Source organism: Triticum urartu, chromosome 5A (genome assembly GCF_056163025.1).
Source record: "Triticum urartu cultivar PI428250 chromosome 5A, HENAU_Tu73, whole genome shotgun sequence".
NCBI lineage: Eukaryota > Viridiplantae > Streptophyta > Magnoliopsida > Poales > Poaceae > Triticum > Triticum urartu.
In genome coordinates, this window is record NC_141877.1 from 635,729,587 (window position 1) to 635,746,188 (window position 16,602).

At 51.5% G+C, this 16,602-nt stretch overlaps 1 protein-coding gene across 1 annotated transcript; it reads right to left on the reverse strand.

Annotated features, from left to right (window-relative positions):
* Positions 1 to 1,456: 1,456 nt before the first annotated feature.
* On the reverse strand, positions 1,457 to 4,812 carry LOC125506309 (MLO protein homolog 1-like). The gene is made up of 10 exons (XM_048671158.2): positions 4,516 to 4,812; positions 3,986 to 4,276; positions 3,774 to 3,890; positions 3,645 to 3,705; positions 3,441 to 3,526; positions 2,927 to 3,090; positions 2,744 to 2,793; positions 2,547 to 2,587; positions 2,238 to 2,447; positions 1,457 to 2,131 (listed from the first exon to the last, which is right to left on the reverse strand). Exons 1-10 carry the CDS (start codon positions 4,636 to 4,638, stop codon positions 1,655 to 1,657), a joined length of 1,620 nt encoding a protein of 539 aa, XP_048527115.2. The 5' UTR covers positions 4,639 to 4,812; the 3' UTR covers positions 1,457 to 1,654.
* Positions 4,813 to 16,602: the final 11,790 nt, after the last annotated feature.

The window sequence follows — 16,602 nt, forward strand, 5'->3', positions numbered from 1 at the left end:
ATAAGGGAGCTCTTTTATGATACCCTGTATTGAATATTGACCGTCCATCTGCAAAGATCCAATGGTGGGTACCTATCTGTACTGGTGAAACTGGATTAGCAGCATCGCTAGTACCGCACGTCTCACGTCCACCGGTATACTGCTCGGAGGGCATTATCGGTGACTCTGCATCACCGGCAGCCGCCCCCCGGGGCTCGCCTCCTCTTCGACCCCATGCCCGTCGGGGCGCCTCCTCCCTGCCTTTAATCCGCTGTGCTATGCATGCTTCTATGGTTTTGGACTTCTGGCATGCCACCGTGCGCCCCATCCCCCTTCCATGCTACGGCCGCGATGTTCTTTGCCGCCCCGCATGGCTGAGCAGTGAGCACCTTAGCATCGCTTTTATTGTGTTGCCTCGTTCATGACGACAGTGCATGCCAAACCACCCTGCGTCGCGGACAAGCTCGCCGTCGTTGACGATGAGGCCAGGATGTGTACAACGTCGTGGTCTTCACGGAGAGCTGTGGCTACGAGAGTGCCGGAGCCTGGCGGAACCTCGCCTATTTTGTGCTAACCATGCCCTCGCTACGCTCATGGCCGTCCTCCTTTATTTTACTACCGCTTGCCTTCATGATCGAGCTCTTCATGGCCTGGATCATGCTTTACTTTAGCCTCAGCTTGCCAGACGTGGAGCAGCTACTCATCTGCCTTTGCTGTGAGGTCGACGACCACGTCATTGTTCAAAAGCTCACCCAGGCAGGGCTCAACATACCTGTTTCCTTGTCGTCACCCCGCTGTTACAGACTCACAAGAGGGCACGATGCATTCCGAAATATTGATCCGCCAGAGCAATTCCCTTCACGAACACAAGAAGAGCTTTCACCGTCACATATACTGCTCCCTCCCCAGTAGCAGTATAGGGTACCATAAAAACCCTCTTCCAATAGGGAGCACATATTCGTCGGGTAGCTCAATTTTTCTATAATTTCAGTCACTTTGGTTTTGAGCTGTAAGATCAACATCCAAGGGCCAGGAAAGAAAACGGGACAGGTGTAGCTCACGTAAGTGAAAATATTGTCAGCGTCACACCCCATCTTTTCTTGTAGCCGGCCGACTTGCCCCACATCTCTCCATCAATGTGCATCTTCAACGTTGTCCCTCAAACCACCCGCATATATTTGAACGAGGGTCTGTATTGGTCCGGGCACACTTTCTCCCAAAAACCGGAAACAAAATAAGAGGGCTTTGTGGGTGTCCTGCGGCGCGGGGTGAAGGAGGGTGGCTAGGTCAGAGCGCGGAAGGGCGTTTCTCCTCTCCGCGTTTGATGATAACTCCTCTAAAGTTAATGACACGATGCAAGGAGTTGCTAGAATGTTGTCCTTTGCTATCCAGTTGTCAAAGTAAGGAGTCAGTAACACAAGAGTAAGTTACACTATCAGCTATTTCAACAAGTTGAAACCGTTGCTCCATGAGCCAATCGTCAAAGATTCTTCTAAATTGTCCTAAAAAAGTTTCTTCTAAATGCCAACTTAGCTGATGACCATAAAAAACCCTCGAAGTTTCATTGCACGAATCACCGGCTCCTACTCTCTTTTTTCGCGGGAGAAATCACCGGCTCCTAGTTCTGCTATATACTCCTACTGGACTAGATCAATGGAGGAACTTGTCTGATCCATCAACGTTGCGTCGTGAAGCAAAAATCTGCAATGGGGATGTGAGCATCGAGGGCCGGCGACGAGGCCGACCTCCAACCGTCACAAGGATGTACCCTATGCACCGGATGCGCCACAGCCCGATGCTGCATGTCACCGCCCTCGTTCTCGGCCCTCGTGGGGCTCCGAGGATCGTCGGACCGCACCTCTGCCTTGTGGAGCAGGTGCACCGGCGACGAGCCTTGACTCATCTGCACCCTCAGCATGTCCGCGTCCCGGGCCTTCTTCTTCTCCTTTGCTATCTTTCGCCAGTTGGACAGCGCCCTGGCTGTCTGCTCGTTGAAGATGGTTCTCTTCATGTGTGAGCCCATCTGTGTGACGAGCGCGTAGAGTGGGAAGGTGATGTAGCTGCACATGATCTGGGCAGCTACCCCGAGCACCACCTTGGCGATGCTCACTCCCATATTCTCATGGTAGCATCTCTTCAAGCCAGGCGTGGCCTGCGATGAAACATCAGCTCTTAATTTGTCTTACATCCAGTTCATCAGCGACAAGAGTGTCAGGTGCCTTGCATCCATAGCTGAAGTGTCAGGTATTTTTACGTACCACTGTCCACACGAAATGTGCCATCTGAAACGCATTCTGGAAGAGTGTGAGGTGTATGAGGAAGAGGACCCAGTCAGGACGGTTGAACCAGAAGTACTTGTTGCTCGGCTCGACGACGGGAGCACCCTTGACGACGCTTGTCTGGTCCTGGATCTCCAGTGCCATCTCCATGATCACCATCTCTAGCTTGGTTCCAACCCACAAGAGGATCTGTTGAGACAAACAAGACAATGGCTTGCATTTTAAATATGTTTGGAGGGTTAACTACATTACAGTCGAGATGAAGAAAAGAAATTTGGATGCACTTACGACGAGTGGGGAGAAAGAGATCCAGAGGAGCGTGCCGATCCCTACGAGAAGATGACAGCGGTCACATGACAAATTCATAAAGATTTATTCAGCATTTTGTTCGTTCGGGTTTGAATGTGTTATAGTTCTATAGTTGGAATATTAATTAATCCCGGGAAAAGAAAGAGTGAAGGCGAGGAGGGCGAGGCGACGGCTACCGTTGATATCAAGGAAGAGGGTAAGGACCGCCACGAACCAGAGCTTGAGGCTGCGACAAAATGACAAATGTGTCATCATCATATGGAATATAGCGGCAATTAGGTAATCTATTTATCTACCTATCTATGGGTGTGTGTGTATTGGACTATATATATTAGTGTAGAGACAGTAAGTGAACCTACCTGATACCGACGACAACCTTGAAGTCGTCCTGCATTGATCTCTTGATGTAGTTGTGGAAGTCGAACCTGCTGTTGTGCGACAAATGTGCATTGATGAAGCCCTGCCGCAAGGTGAGGTAGTCCACCTTGGTGACTGACGTGAAGAACTGCCTGAAGAAAGCCACCTGATCCACATCAAACACCACAGATTATGGCATATACAATGGTTCTATCTTAGAAATGTCACATTGAATAAATGATGAGGTGGAGTGGAAAGAAATCATAAGAAAAGGCTTGTCCTTTCTTATTTAGGAGAAGACAAAAGATAATTTCTTAGCACAATATGTCTCACCATGTCTTTAGGAATAGCTAGTTATTGAAGATAAAGCTAAGAGATGACCATTGTAGACATGTTTTTTTGTCATCTCTAAATTACATGCAAGACTTAAATAAGATAAATTTATCAACCATTTTACATGCCCTTAGTCAAAACACAGGAAAAATGATGAGGGCGTGCAGGAAGAAAGATACTCACGATCCATCTGACTCCGGGGGTGCTGGAGAGTCCCAGGTGCCGCTTCACGAACGTCGTCTGGTGCGTGAACCGGCACCGCGACGGATCTGCGAGGATTCAGCCAGGTTAAACATATCAGTTCTTCACTCTGATGATCGCTAGTGCGTTTGAAAATGCACCGGGTTTCAGAAAGAAAATGCGATTGGTAGCTAGCTAGATGCTGACCATTCGCGAACTGATACTCCAGCGAGGTGGTCTCCGACTCCCACTTCTTCCATTTCTTCATCTGCAGGACGACTAGGATCAGTAACAGCGTTGCAATGGATGAAATTATGCTTCTCCTGAGAAACTCACTTTGAGACGGCTGAGAGCCATGGTGACGACGCTGTACAAGACGTGGAAGACGGCGAGCACGGAGATGAATATATGCAGCTGGTGCATGCTCCCCGCCGACATCAGCGCCACCTTGCCCTGCGGACAGAACCAATTTAGTCAAGCCAAGCCAACAGGAGAAGAAAATCAGGTCATTGAACTTCCATGTTCATGCTCACTAGCTAGGTGCTCACCTGTTCCGCGCAGACGTCCTCTCCGGCTGGGGCGGCCAGGAACCGGCGGTGAGTCTCGCCTTGGAGCCATAGAAGCCTCCGGTGGTTGTCCTTGCCGTGGCCACCACCGCCGGCGCCGTCGTTAAGCTTGCAAGGGAGCATCCTCATGCCAGCCTCCTTGGAGATGCATATCCTGGAGATGGGCGTCTGCGCCACGGTGAGGAGCAGGGAGATGAAGCCCACCAGCATGAGCTCCGCCTTCATCTTCTCCAGCGCCTCCCCCAGGGCCTTCTTGTGGCGCTTGCGGAACCACTGCACAGCATGCAGCATGAGTAATATAAGTAGACAAAAATCATCAAAAACGCACACCTACGGGCAATCGGTTACGGATTCCCTATCCCTAATCTCTAACTAATCCAGCTTCAACTCGAGAACAAACAAACATTTCGGGCAGCTTAAAAACACCGTTGCATCCAATCCAACCAAACAACGCCACGACACTTATAATTTTGAAATGTGTAACTGTCGTTATTTTAGTTAAAAAAACGTACGTGGCCGAGCTTGTGGAGGGCGTGCTCCACGGCGACGGAGACGAGTATCATGACGCTGCAGACGAGCGCCACCGCCCACGTCGGCGTGTCCGGCAGCTCCCGCCCTCCCGCCCGTCCCGCCATGGACCAAGCCCAAGCACGTAGCGCCGGCACGCAATGACGCAGCCTCTTGTTTGGCACCGAGTAAACGAACAGCTCGATGAACCAGACGCACGCACAGCCACCGATCGTCGGAAAGAAGGATCTACGACGTACGTGACCGGCCGGAGCAGGCGAAGCAGGTGTGCGTGGTGTGGCAAATTGAGGTGTGGTGTGTGGCGGGGCTGGTAGTAGTCTGGCCAGGTTTTTATATACGGATGAGCGCACGGGCGGGCGGGCGGGCGGGCGGGTCGTCAACGGCGCGTCGGCGCCGCCGGGTTGGCAGGGGCGCTGCGGTTTCGTTCGGCGCCGGGTGGTCCATGCACGGCGAGCGGAGCCCGTGGGTACGTGCTACTGTGCTAGTAGTACTAGGTACTGGGAGTAGGAGAGTTTGGTGGCGGAGTACGCATGCATGCATGTGACCGCGGTTTCGTTGCCATGGCGCGCCCATGCTGGTGGTTGCGGACAAAGCACTGCCGTGTGATCAACGCCCGGCCGGGGTACGGTGTCGGGAGTCGGGACCGGTGACGAAAGGGCTGAGAAATGCGAGACTGCTCTTGAAAAAGAAGAGGGGAAGGAGTAAACACGTGGATGGTTGTGTGAAGTCCGAGGACTGGGCTCGCGTTGACGCTCGGCGCTCCCAGACTCTGACTCTCTCACCAAAATTATCAATGGAAACAAGAGGCGGAACTCCTACTGTGTCGCGCGGAATAACAAAACAAGGGAAACGCTGGGAATCCACAGACCGAAAACAGCTGACACGTTGACTGGCCGCCTCAGACGATTGCCACGTGCCATGTGGGCCCCGTCGTGGTTGTAAGACTGACAGTAGAATAGGGGGATAGGAATGTAGAGCCAAAATTCTAGCTATGAAGGAGTTGTACACATGAGTTTTACGAGTTCAGTCCCTTCTCAGAGGAAGTAACAGCCCTACGTCTCGGAGCCCGGAAGCGGTCGACTGAATATATGCGTGTGAATTGCAGAAAGTGCGAACCCCTGTCCCAGAGGAGGGGGGTGGCTTATATAGAGTGCGACAGGACCCCAGCTCCCCTCTGTTACACAGGGTTCAATGTTCATAAAGGAGGAGCGTTACTGGTAGCGTCTGAAGTAAAGTGTTGTAAATGCTCATAAAGCTATGGTTTAAACCCTGACCGTTGCGGAGTGGAGGGTTTCTCATCTTCTGGTGGTCGAGTGCCTTCAAGGTGGTCGAGTGAGCACATCTTCGTGGTCGAGTGGATGACGGTTTCTCTTCGACTGCTTCTGATTCTTTGTAGAGATGTCCTTGGGAGGATATGTTGGACAGATCCATGACCCTACCCTAGGTACATAGCTTCATCATTAGCCCCCGAATGGATCAGGGTTTGAGTGAGGAAGGAGTTGGGAACACTTCCGACCCATTCTTTGTGCTATGAGTATATCTTGTTCTGGAACAGTGAGTTGAGGGGACGACGTCGACTCCTTTCTCAGTCGCCTTGGTCCATTCTTAGTTTTTGTCGAGTGAATTTTCACGGTAGAATTCCGAATAATAATGTAGAGGATGTTTGTCTTCAGCCTGGCAAGTTGCTCTGCTCTCCGCGGATTTCGCGGGATTCGAATTTTGGGAAGTGCGCCAGACGGGCAGAACCGTGGTTATCGGGACGGATTAGGCAAGTCTCCTCGATCTCCGCGCCACCTTTTTCGCCACGTACTGCGCGCGCGACTGTTGCGGGATTTGTTTAGATCGTGTGGGTCAACTAGTCAGTCACTCGGGGGACGACCTTATAAAAGGCTCCGGACCAGGCCTCCGCCCCGTGCGCTCCCATTCTCTCTTCTTCTTCCCCCGACCTCTCCGCCGCGCTCGCTTCTGCTCTCGCCGCCGAACTCTCGCTCGAACTCGATCCGTCGCCATGGGGAAAGAGAAGACGGTGGCGCTCGAGCGCGCGAAGAAGGCGACCGCGAAGGCGAAGGGCAAGCGGACCAGCCGGGGCGGATCCTCGTCGAGATCTGGCCTGCCGGCGGGCTGGATCCAGGGCGACTGGATCCGCTCGACGATCACCCATGATGACCTCGACGATCTGGTAGAGGGGGCACTGATCCCCCACAAGTCGGCACGGCTCCCGAGGAACGAGACCGAGCCGCAGCCAAGGGAGGGTGAGTGTGTTCTCCTCGCCACCCACGTAGATCGCGGATTCTCTCTGCCTCCCCATCCTTTCTTCCGGGGCTTTTTGAACTTCTTTGGGGCTCAGCTCCACCATTTCACTCCAAACACCATAGTCTATCTGGCTGCTTTCGTGTCGATGTGTGAAAATTTCTCGGGCTGTCGACCGCACTAGGGTCTTTTCAAACACATCTTCACCTGCCGCTCCCAGTCGGTCAAAAAGGCCAATCCGAGTGACGAGAGGACTCAAGTGATTCAGATGTGCGGGGGTCTGGGGATCCAGATGAGGAGCAAGAGTACCTTCCCAGCCATGATCCTTCCCGACTCGGTCCGGGGCTGGCAGTCGACTTGGTTCTACTGCAAGGATCAGCCGACCCCGGGTCAGTCGACTGGACTTCCTCCCTTTTCTTTGGCTCGAGTGGAGAAGCCCGCCCCCCTGAAGGTGGTTCCAGAAGAGAAGGCGCAGGTCAAGGTGCTGGTCGAGCGGGTTGTCTAACTCATCCGCGACGGGGTGACCGGGTTGGACCTGCTGGAGGTCTTTCTCGGTCGACGCATCCAACCACTTCAGGCACGCGATCATCCGATGTGGTTGTACTCTGGGCTCGAGGATTCCACTCGGATCCACCCGGAGGACGTCAGTGAGGACACCTTGGATAAGTGGCTGATGGGGATCACCAGCAACAAAGACAACTCTCGGAGGTCCAGGAGGGTGATTCCATTCGACCACTGGCATCAGCCGGAGCAGGTATGATTCTGTTTTATCAAGTATCTTTCCGATTCACTGTGTGACATCTTATTTATGGTCGACTGAATTTCCTTTGATCGTTGTCTTTTCAGGCCCTCATCGACATGTATTCAATGCCCAACGGGGTGCAGGAGCAAGACGTCGAGGAAGGAGCGAGCGGGGGCGAAAGTGGCGAAGGGAACTCGGATGCCGAGGAGGACGAGGAGAGCGACGAATCGACTGATGATGAAGAAGTCGACTCGCCTCCTCACAGGGAGAGGAGATCCAAACACGCTCACGACCCGGCGAGCGCTCCGGACCTGGTGGCCGCGCCGATTGGACAGTCTTCGAAGCGTCCCAGGACGTCTTCCCCAATGCCGACTGAGAAGGCTCCAAAGCAGTCCAAAGTTGTGCCGCCTCCAGCGCCGAAAGCACCGAAACCCACCTCCTCCAAACTGCCAAAGGCTTTGCCCAGGATCAAAGTGACCGTCCCTACTATCTCCGGGTAATCATCTGACTTGTCCTTTTCGTCGACTCGATTAACCGGACGTAACCGACTGAATGTGGGTCTTTGCAGTGCTGCTACGTCAGGAACCTCTTCTCTCCAGTACCGGGACGAGGAGATGGAAGATGCGGTTACCTCCAACCCAGGTAGAAACTCTTATGATTTTGTTCTTGATTCCTTGGTCGATTGCTTTCTAGTGGTTCACTTGGGGTCGAATGATCTGCCTTGCAGCTCCACCCAACGTCATCGATCTTCCAGATGACGATGAAGATGTGGCTCTTAAGCCCAGGAAGAGCAAGAAAGTAGCAGCTGGCAGGATATCTCGGCAAGAACCAACTACAGCACCTCCCGTTCGTCAACCTGAAGACGCGGGCAGGGCCTCTGTGACCTTTGCTGCACCCTTGTCGAGTGAGCACCCCGCACCGTCGACTGCACCTGTGATTCCTTCAGTCGTCCAACTCCACACCACGGAGCTCCAAGCCGCCGCACCTGGGTCGTCTGCTCACTTTTTCACCAGCTACCCCGTCCCGGACAACCAGTCGGAAGCGGCTGCGGAAGCCATCCGACAGGCTGACATGATGATGGTGTGGGTGAAGACGGTGCATGAGAACAGCCAGGCTGCCTACGATGCCAGCGCTGCTCTTCGGGCCAATGTCCAGGTGAGTAGACTTTCCGACTGCTCTTGCTCTATGAGGATATGCTACCCGAAAAATCTTCTTCTATAGAATATCCTGTTGTTTGCGTCGAATTAGAGAACCCACTGGGTGTTTTGTTGTTTTTGGTAGTTGCGTTCTTCCACTCGGTTTGGACAAGTGGGATCTGAACCGGTGGGGGCACGCTAAGTGCACCCACTGGGTGTAGTCCCCGAGACCGCGGTCGACTGCTGGCAGTCGACTGGGGGCTGAGTTCTACTTTCCTTTCTTTTTCTTTTCTTACACTCGACTCAGGCGGATCAGTCAAGTAGGATCTGAACCGGTGGGTGTACGCCAAGTGCACCCATTGGGTGTAGTCCCCGAGACCGCAGTCGACTGTGGTCTGAACAGCTTTTGCTTTTTTTAACTTGGTCCGGGCGGACCGGTCGAGTTGGGTCTTAATCAGCGGGGGCACGCCAAGTGCACCCGCTGGGTGTAGCCCCTGAGATCGCAGTCGACTGTGTGCAGTCGGCTGGGGTCTAAGCGAACTTCTTTAGGTTTTATTCACTCGGAAGTAAACAACCTTTGATCTTATCGACTGACCCGTCTTTTGCCTTCTACATAAGTCTTGTACTCTTATTTCCAAGTTTGCTGAACTTGAGGAGAAGCAGAGGCAACTCAACCTCGACTTGGAATTGGCCTAGCAAAATCTAAAGAAAGCTCAAGGCGAAGCCGCTGGTATGGAAGGTAACTGGCTGTCGACTGACTTTCAATATATTTCTTTGATCTCTTGTTTGATTCGATTGCTTCTTTTGCAGAGAAAATGAAGTTGGCTTTGGAGAAGAAGGATTCGGACCTCGCCGCCGCGCAAAAAGTAGCCCAAGATAAAACTGCTCTCGCAGACCAGAAGTTTGCTTCAATCGGAACGCTGGAAGGGGAGGTGAACAAACTGAAATCTTGTCTCAATGAAGCTAACCGCGAAGTGACCAGTCTGAAGAAGGACAAGGTTGTCCTGAATGAAAAGCTGGAGTCTGCGATCCGCAAGAGGAATGACATGGAAGCTTATCTGAGGACTCTTGCCAAGAAGCTCTATCTCATGCTGGAAGGTATTTCTTTTAAACCGACTGTGTTGATGCTTGCAATCAGATCTTGCTCGGTCGATTCACTAATTTTTGGCTGTAGAATTTTGGCAAGACTTCGACAAGGAAACTGGAAGGGTTGAGACAGGTCTGGACCCTATCGCTTCTCCAGTCTGCGATGAAACTGCAATGAACATGCTCCGACTGGAGTCTCGTATCGCCAGCGGCACAAGCTACCTCGTGCGCCTGAAGGAGGTAGTCTCATGAATCGACTCATCACTTTGGCTGAGGGCGTCGCTTCAAAATGACCTGGAATCCCTGATGGCTCGACTGAACGAGATCCCTGACCGAGTGCAAGAATGGAAGAAATCCTCCGGCCGGTGTGGTGCTGACGTGGTGCTGTCCTTGGTGCGAGTCCATTGCAAGGAGGCTCGTGAAGACAAGCTGGCTGCGATCAAAGTCGCTAACACCAAAAAGCATGACTTTAGTCCTTCATGGAGACTTCCATTGCTGCCGCCACTCGGATCGCTGATGGGATCGACCTGGACTCATTCGTGGAGCCTGCCAGTCCTCCTTCGGCCGAGTGAACAAACTTATGAAACTTGAATCTGCTTTAAATATGCCTCGGAATGCCGAGTGATTGCTGTAACCGTTGAAATCCTTCGGGCTTGATGCCTGAATACTTTTGATTTGCTGCTTGGAACTTTTAGGATTTATCCGAATTTGGGTTATCTCCGAATGTGCTTGCGTTTGCCTTCGAATGGACTTTGCTCACTGCTCGGAATAGTCTTTGCGCTGGAGATGCAGCTCTGAAGTGGTGGCTCCAATCGACCTGCACTTCGTCGTCCTTGCGGATTGGGATGGAGTGCACGTTGTACTTGTGCCATAGCTCCAAAGGAAACGGTTTCAGTCGACCTGCACCTCGTCGTCCTTGCGGATAGTGATGGAGTGTATGTTGTACTTGTGCCGTAGCTCAGAAGGAGAAGGTTGCAGTCGACTTGCACCTCGTCGTCCTTACGGATAGGGATGGAGCGTACGTTGTACTTGTGCCGTAGCTCTGAAGGAGAAGGCTGCAGTCGACCTGCACATCGTCGTCCTTGCGGATAGGGGTATGTTTCGAACTTCGGCGAGTACTGGACTGCAGCTAAGCCCCTCGAGTGGGAGGATTGCTCTCCACTCGGTAGGATTTCTTCAAACTTAGGCGAGTATTGGACTGTAGCTAAGCCTCTTGGCGAGAGAACTTAGGCGAGTACTGGACTGCAGCTAAGCCCCCGAGTGGGAGGATTGCTCTCCAGTCGGTAGGATTTTTTCAAACTTAGGCGAGTATTGGACTGCAGCTAAGCCTCTTAGCGAGAGAACTTAGGCGAGTACTGGACTGCAGCTAAGCCCCCGAGTGGGAGGATTGCTCTCCACTCGGTAGGATTTTTTCAAACTTAGGCGAGTACTGGACTGCATATAAGCCCCCGAGTGGGAGGATTGCTCTCCACTCGGTAGGATTTTTTCAAACTTAGGCGAGTATTGGAGTGCAGCTAAGCCTCTTAGTGAGAGAACTTAGGCGAGTACTGGACTGCAGGTAAGCCCCCGAGTGGGAGGATTGCTCTCCACTCGGTAGGATTTTTTCAAACTTAGGCGAGTATTGGACTCTAGCTAAGCCTCTTAGTGAGAGAACTTAGGCGAGTACTGGACTGCAGCTAAGCCCCCGAGTGGGAGGATTGCTCTCCACTCAGTAGGATTTTTTCAAACTTAGGCGAGTATTGGAGTGCAGCTAAGCCTCTTAGTGAGAGAACTTAGGCGAGTACTGGACTGCAGCTAAGCCCCCAAGTGGGAGGATTGCTCTCCACTCGGTAGGATTTTTTCAAACTTAGGCGAGTATTGGACTGCAGCTAAGCCTCTTAGTGAGAGAACTTAGGCGAGTACTGGACTGCAGCTAAGCCCCCGAGTGGGAGGATTGCTCTCCACTCGGTAGGATTTTTTCAAACTTAGGCGAGTATTGGACTGCAGCTAAGCCTCTTAGTGAGAGAACTTAGGTGAGTACTGGACTGCAGCTAAGCCCCCGAGTGGGAGGATTGCTCTCCACTCGGTAGGATTTTTTCAAACTTAGGCGAGTACTGGACTGCAGCTAAGCCTCCTAGTGAGAGAACTTAGGCGAGTACTGGACTGCAGCTAAGCCCCCGAGTGGGAGGATTGCTCTCCACTCGGTAGGATTTTCTTTCGAACTTAGGCGAAACGGATTCGCGACTAAGCCCACCCACTGGGGGATTTCAGAAGTAAATAAGAAAAACAACAATCAAATGAGAGGACCGTAAGCTCTTGTCTTTGATAAATTACAAAGGTGTTTCTTATTACATTTTATTTGAACGAGTGCTTAATTATAAAAGGGGCGGAGCAGCTCCGCGTTCCAAGCCCGTGGCTCGTCTTTCTGATGCTCAATACTGCAAAGATGGTATGCTCCATTGTGGAGAACTTTGATGATGATGAAGGAGCCTTCCCAAGTCGGGGCGAGCTTGTGTGGTTTCTATTGATCTACTCGAAGAACCATGTCTCCTTCTTGAAAGGCTCGACCCTTCACATTTTTGGCATGGAATCGACGCAAGTCTTGCTGATAAATGGTTGACCGGATCAAGGCCATCTCTCTTTCCTCCTCTAAGAGATCGACTAAATCTTGCCGGGCCTGCTCTGCTTCCTCTTCGGAGAAGAGCTCGACTCGGGGTGCGTTGTGGAGCAGGTCACTTGGCAGAACAGCTTCGGCTCCATAAACTAAGAAGAAAGGAGTTCGTCCGGTCGACCGATTAGGAGTTGTCCTTAAACCCCACAGAACTGACAGAAGTTCATCAACCCAAGCGCCTGTTGCGTGTTTGAGATCACGCATCAGTCGGGGTTTCAGTCCTTTGAGAATTAGGCCATTGGCTCTTTCTGCTTGTCCGTTCGACTGCGGGTGAGCGACTGAAGCATAGTCGACTCGAGTGCCTTGAGAAGCGCAGAAAGCTCTGAACTCATCGGAATCGAAGTTTGACCCGTTGTCCATGATGATGCTGTGTGGAACTCCATATATGAATGTCAATTCTCTGATAAAACTGACAGCGGTGCTGGCATCAAGGTTCTTGATAGGTTTAGCTTCGATCCATTTGGTAAACTTGTCGACTGCAATGAGCACATGAGTGAAGCCGCTCTTGCCAGTTCTCAGTGGTCCAACCATATCCAGTCCCCAAACAGCAAAGGGCCAGATGAGGGGGATGGTCTTCAGGGCTGACGCTGGCTTGTGAGACATGTCGGAGTAAAACTGGCAGCCTTCACATCTGTCGACTATATCTTTCGCCATTTCATTTGCTTGTGGCCAATAGAATCCAGCTCGGTATGCTTTAGCCACGATTGACCGAGAGGACGCATGGTGACCACAGGTCCCCGAGTGGATGTCATTGAGGATCATTCGACCTTCTTCTGGCGTTATGCATTTCTGACCGACTCCAGTCATGCTTTCCCTGAACAGTTGCCCTCTTATCACAATAAAGGCCTTGGATCGACGGATGATCTGTCGAGCCTCTTCCTCATCCTCCCGAGGATGTACGCAATGTAGGGCACCGTCCAGTCGGGAGTAATGGCCAGAACCTCCATGATCAGGTCGACCACGGCTGGGACCTCGACTTCAGTCGGATCTGTGGCGCTCTTAGGTTGCGGGGGCTCTTCAGTAAAAGGATCTTCCTAAACTGTCGGCGTGTGAATATGCTCCAAAAACACATTGCTGGAAATGGCTTCTCTCTTGGAACCTATCTTTGCCAAGTCATCGGCTGCTTGATTTTTCAGTCGGGGTATGTGGTGGAGCTCTAACCCCTCAAACTTCTTTTCCAGCTTCCTCACCGCGTTGCAGTAACCAGTCATGGCTGGGCTTCTGATGTCCCACTCCTTCATCACTTGATTTACTACCAAAGCTGAGTCGCCATAGACCATGAGGCGACGGACGCCGAGTGAGATGGCCATGCGCAACCCATACAGGAGTGCTTCATATTCTGCTTCATTGTTGGAGGAATCAAAGTGAATCTGGAGGACATATCTGAGCCTGTCTCCTCGGGGGGATACCAGTACTACCCCAGCACCAGAACCATTCAGCATTTTGGATCCGTCAAAGAACATGGTCCAGTGCTCCAAGTGAACTTGAGTCGGCAGTTGCTGTTCGATCCACTCGGCGAGGAAATCTGCTATTGCTTGGGACTTGATAGCTTTCTTTGCCTCAAACTTGATATCCAAGGGAAGGAGTTCAATCGCCCGTTTTGCCACTCAACCAGTTGCATCTCTGTTGTGCAGAATCTCTGACAATGGAGCATCGCTGATGACTGTAATAGAGTGATCAGAGAAATAGTGTGCAACCTTCTTCGTGGTCATGTAAATCCCATAGACAAGCTTCTGATAGTGCGGATATCTCTGCTTTGACGGGGTCAGGACTTCAGAAATATAATAAACTGGGCGTTGAACATTGTAAGCTTTTCCTTCTTCTTCCTGCTCGACCATAAGTACTGTACTGACGACTTGTCCAGTGGCTGCTATATAAAGCAGTAGATGCTCTTTGCTGATTGGAGCAGCAAGCACCGCCTGGGTGGAAAGCAGGGCTTTTAGCTCTGCAAATGCTGCATCAGCTTCTGGGGTCCACTCGAACTTGTCTGATTTCTTCATCAGTCGGTAAAGAGGCAACGCCTTTTCACCGAGGCAAGAAATGAATCGACTTAGGGCGGCCAAGCAACCAGTAAGCTTCTGGACATCATGCACATGCACAAGGCGTTTCATTCGGAGCTAGCGCCCACTTTCTCTGGTTTAGCATCGATTCCTCGTTCGGAAACAAGGAAACCGAGTAATTTTCCGCCCGGAACTCCAAACGTGCACTTCGATGGATTGAGCTTGATATCATACCTTCTGAGGTTGGCAAAGGTTTCAGCAAGGTCAGTCAATAGGTCGGAACCTTTACGCGACTTGACCACAATGTCATCCATGTATGCTTCCACATTCCGACTGATCTGAGTGAGCAGGCACTTCTGAATCATCCGCATGAATGTGGCTCCGGCATTCTTCAAACCGAATGGCATTGTGACATAACAGAAGCACCCAAATGAGGTGATAAAAGATTTCTTTATCTCGTCGGGTCCATACAGACGGATCTGGTGGTACCCGGAGTAGGCGTCCAAAAAGGACAAACGCTCGCACCCTGCAGTCGAGTCGACTATCTGGTCGATGCGAGGGAGAGGAAGGTGATCTTTCGGGCAGGCCCAATTGATATGCTTGAAATCAATGCACATGCGAAGTGAGTCGTCCTTCTTTGGGACCAAGACAACATTGGCTAACCACTCGGAGTGGTAAATCTCTCGAATAAACTCAGCTGCCAAAAGCCGAGCCACCTCTTCACCGATTACCTTTCTTTTCTGTACGGCGGACCGTTGAAGATGCTCTTTGACTGGTTTCACCTTTGGGTCGACTCGCAAATGATACTCAGCCAGTCCCCTGGGAATACCCGGCATGTCAGAAGGCTTCCATGCAAAGATGTCCCAATTCTCACAGAGGAACTGGATGAGCGCTTCTTCCTATTTGGAGTCGGGTGTGGTTGAAATGTGAGTCGGAGCAGCATTGGGATATGTCGGGTGAATGTGAATCGACATCGTTTCACCAGACGACTGGAATGCTGAATCTGTGGCTGGCTTCTTGGCTCGCAACAAATCACTCGGATCTGCATTTTTCTGGTATTCTTGCAATTCTACCACGGCCATCTGAGCATCGGCGATCTTTGAGCCCCTCTGGAAGCACTATTCTGCCTTCTTCCGATTACCAGAGATAGTGATCACTCCTTTGGGACCAAGCATCTTCAGTTTGAGGTACACGTAACATGGTCGAGCCATAAATCGTGCATAAGCTGGCCTACCCAGAATTGCATGATAAGCACTCTGGAAATCCACAACTTCAAATGTCAACTTTTCTTTGCGGTAATTTTTGGAATCATTGAAAACCACGTCAAGCGCAATCTGACCGAGGGATGCAGCCTTCTTGCCTGGAATGACCCCATGGAAACTCATATTGCTTTCACTGAGTCTGGACATCGGAATGCCCATTCCCTTCAACGTCTCTGCATACAATATGTTCAGGCCACTGCCATCGTCCATCAGGACCTTTGTCAGTCGAGTGCCTTCGACCACCGGGTCGACCACCAGTGCTTGCCTCCCAGGGGTGGCTATGTGCGCTGGATGGTCAGACTGGTCGAATGTAATGGTAGTCTGTGACCACTTCAAGTAACTGGGTGTCACCGGAGCGACCATGTTCACTTCTCTGTTGATGACTTTCAATCGACTTTTGCTCTCAACGTCAGCAAAAATCATCAGTGTGGAATTCACGTGGGGATAACCATCATCATCCCCTTCCTCATCCTCAGCCTTGTCTGCTTCCTTCTCCTTTTCCTTGGGCTGTTTCTCTCGAAATTGCTGGATTAGGAGTCGACACTGCCGAGTGGTGTGCTTCAGGTAAATGAAATTACCCTCCTCATCTTTTTTGGTGTGTATGCGACACGGCAAATCCAACAAGTCATTTCCATCTTGATCTTTTACTTTCTTGGGGTTCCACGGCCCTTGGGCTTCCCCTTGAACTTTCCTTGAACCACAACCAAGGCTTCACCCGGAGCAGCTAGCTCGGCCTTGCGCTTCTATTTCCGACCGGAGTTTCCTTCTCCGGCTTCGTGGGCAACTGCTTTGTGCTTGCCACTCCGGAGTCACTCTTCTTCTTCACCATTAGCATACTTGGTGGCAATCTCCATCATCCGAGTCAGAGTCATATTCCCTGTCCGACCGAATTTCAGATTCAACTCCCGATACCTGACACCTTCCTTGAAGGCACAAATTGCCTGA

Coding starts and splice junctions, on each gene's coding strand:
- LOC125506309 (XM_048671158.2), bottom strand. CDS start 4,638: ATGGCGGGACGGGCGGGAGGGCGGGAGCTGCCGGACACGCCGACGTGG. Junction 4,277..4,515: donor CCCTCCACAAGCTCGGCCAC/GTACGTTTTTTT, acceptor CATGCTGTGCAG/TGGTTCCGCAAGCGCCACAA. Junction 3,891..3,985: donor AGGACGTCTGCGCGGAACAG/GTGAGCACCTAG, acceptor TTCTGTCCGCAG/GGCAAGGTGGCGCTGATGTC.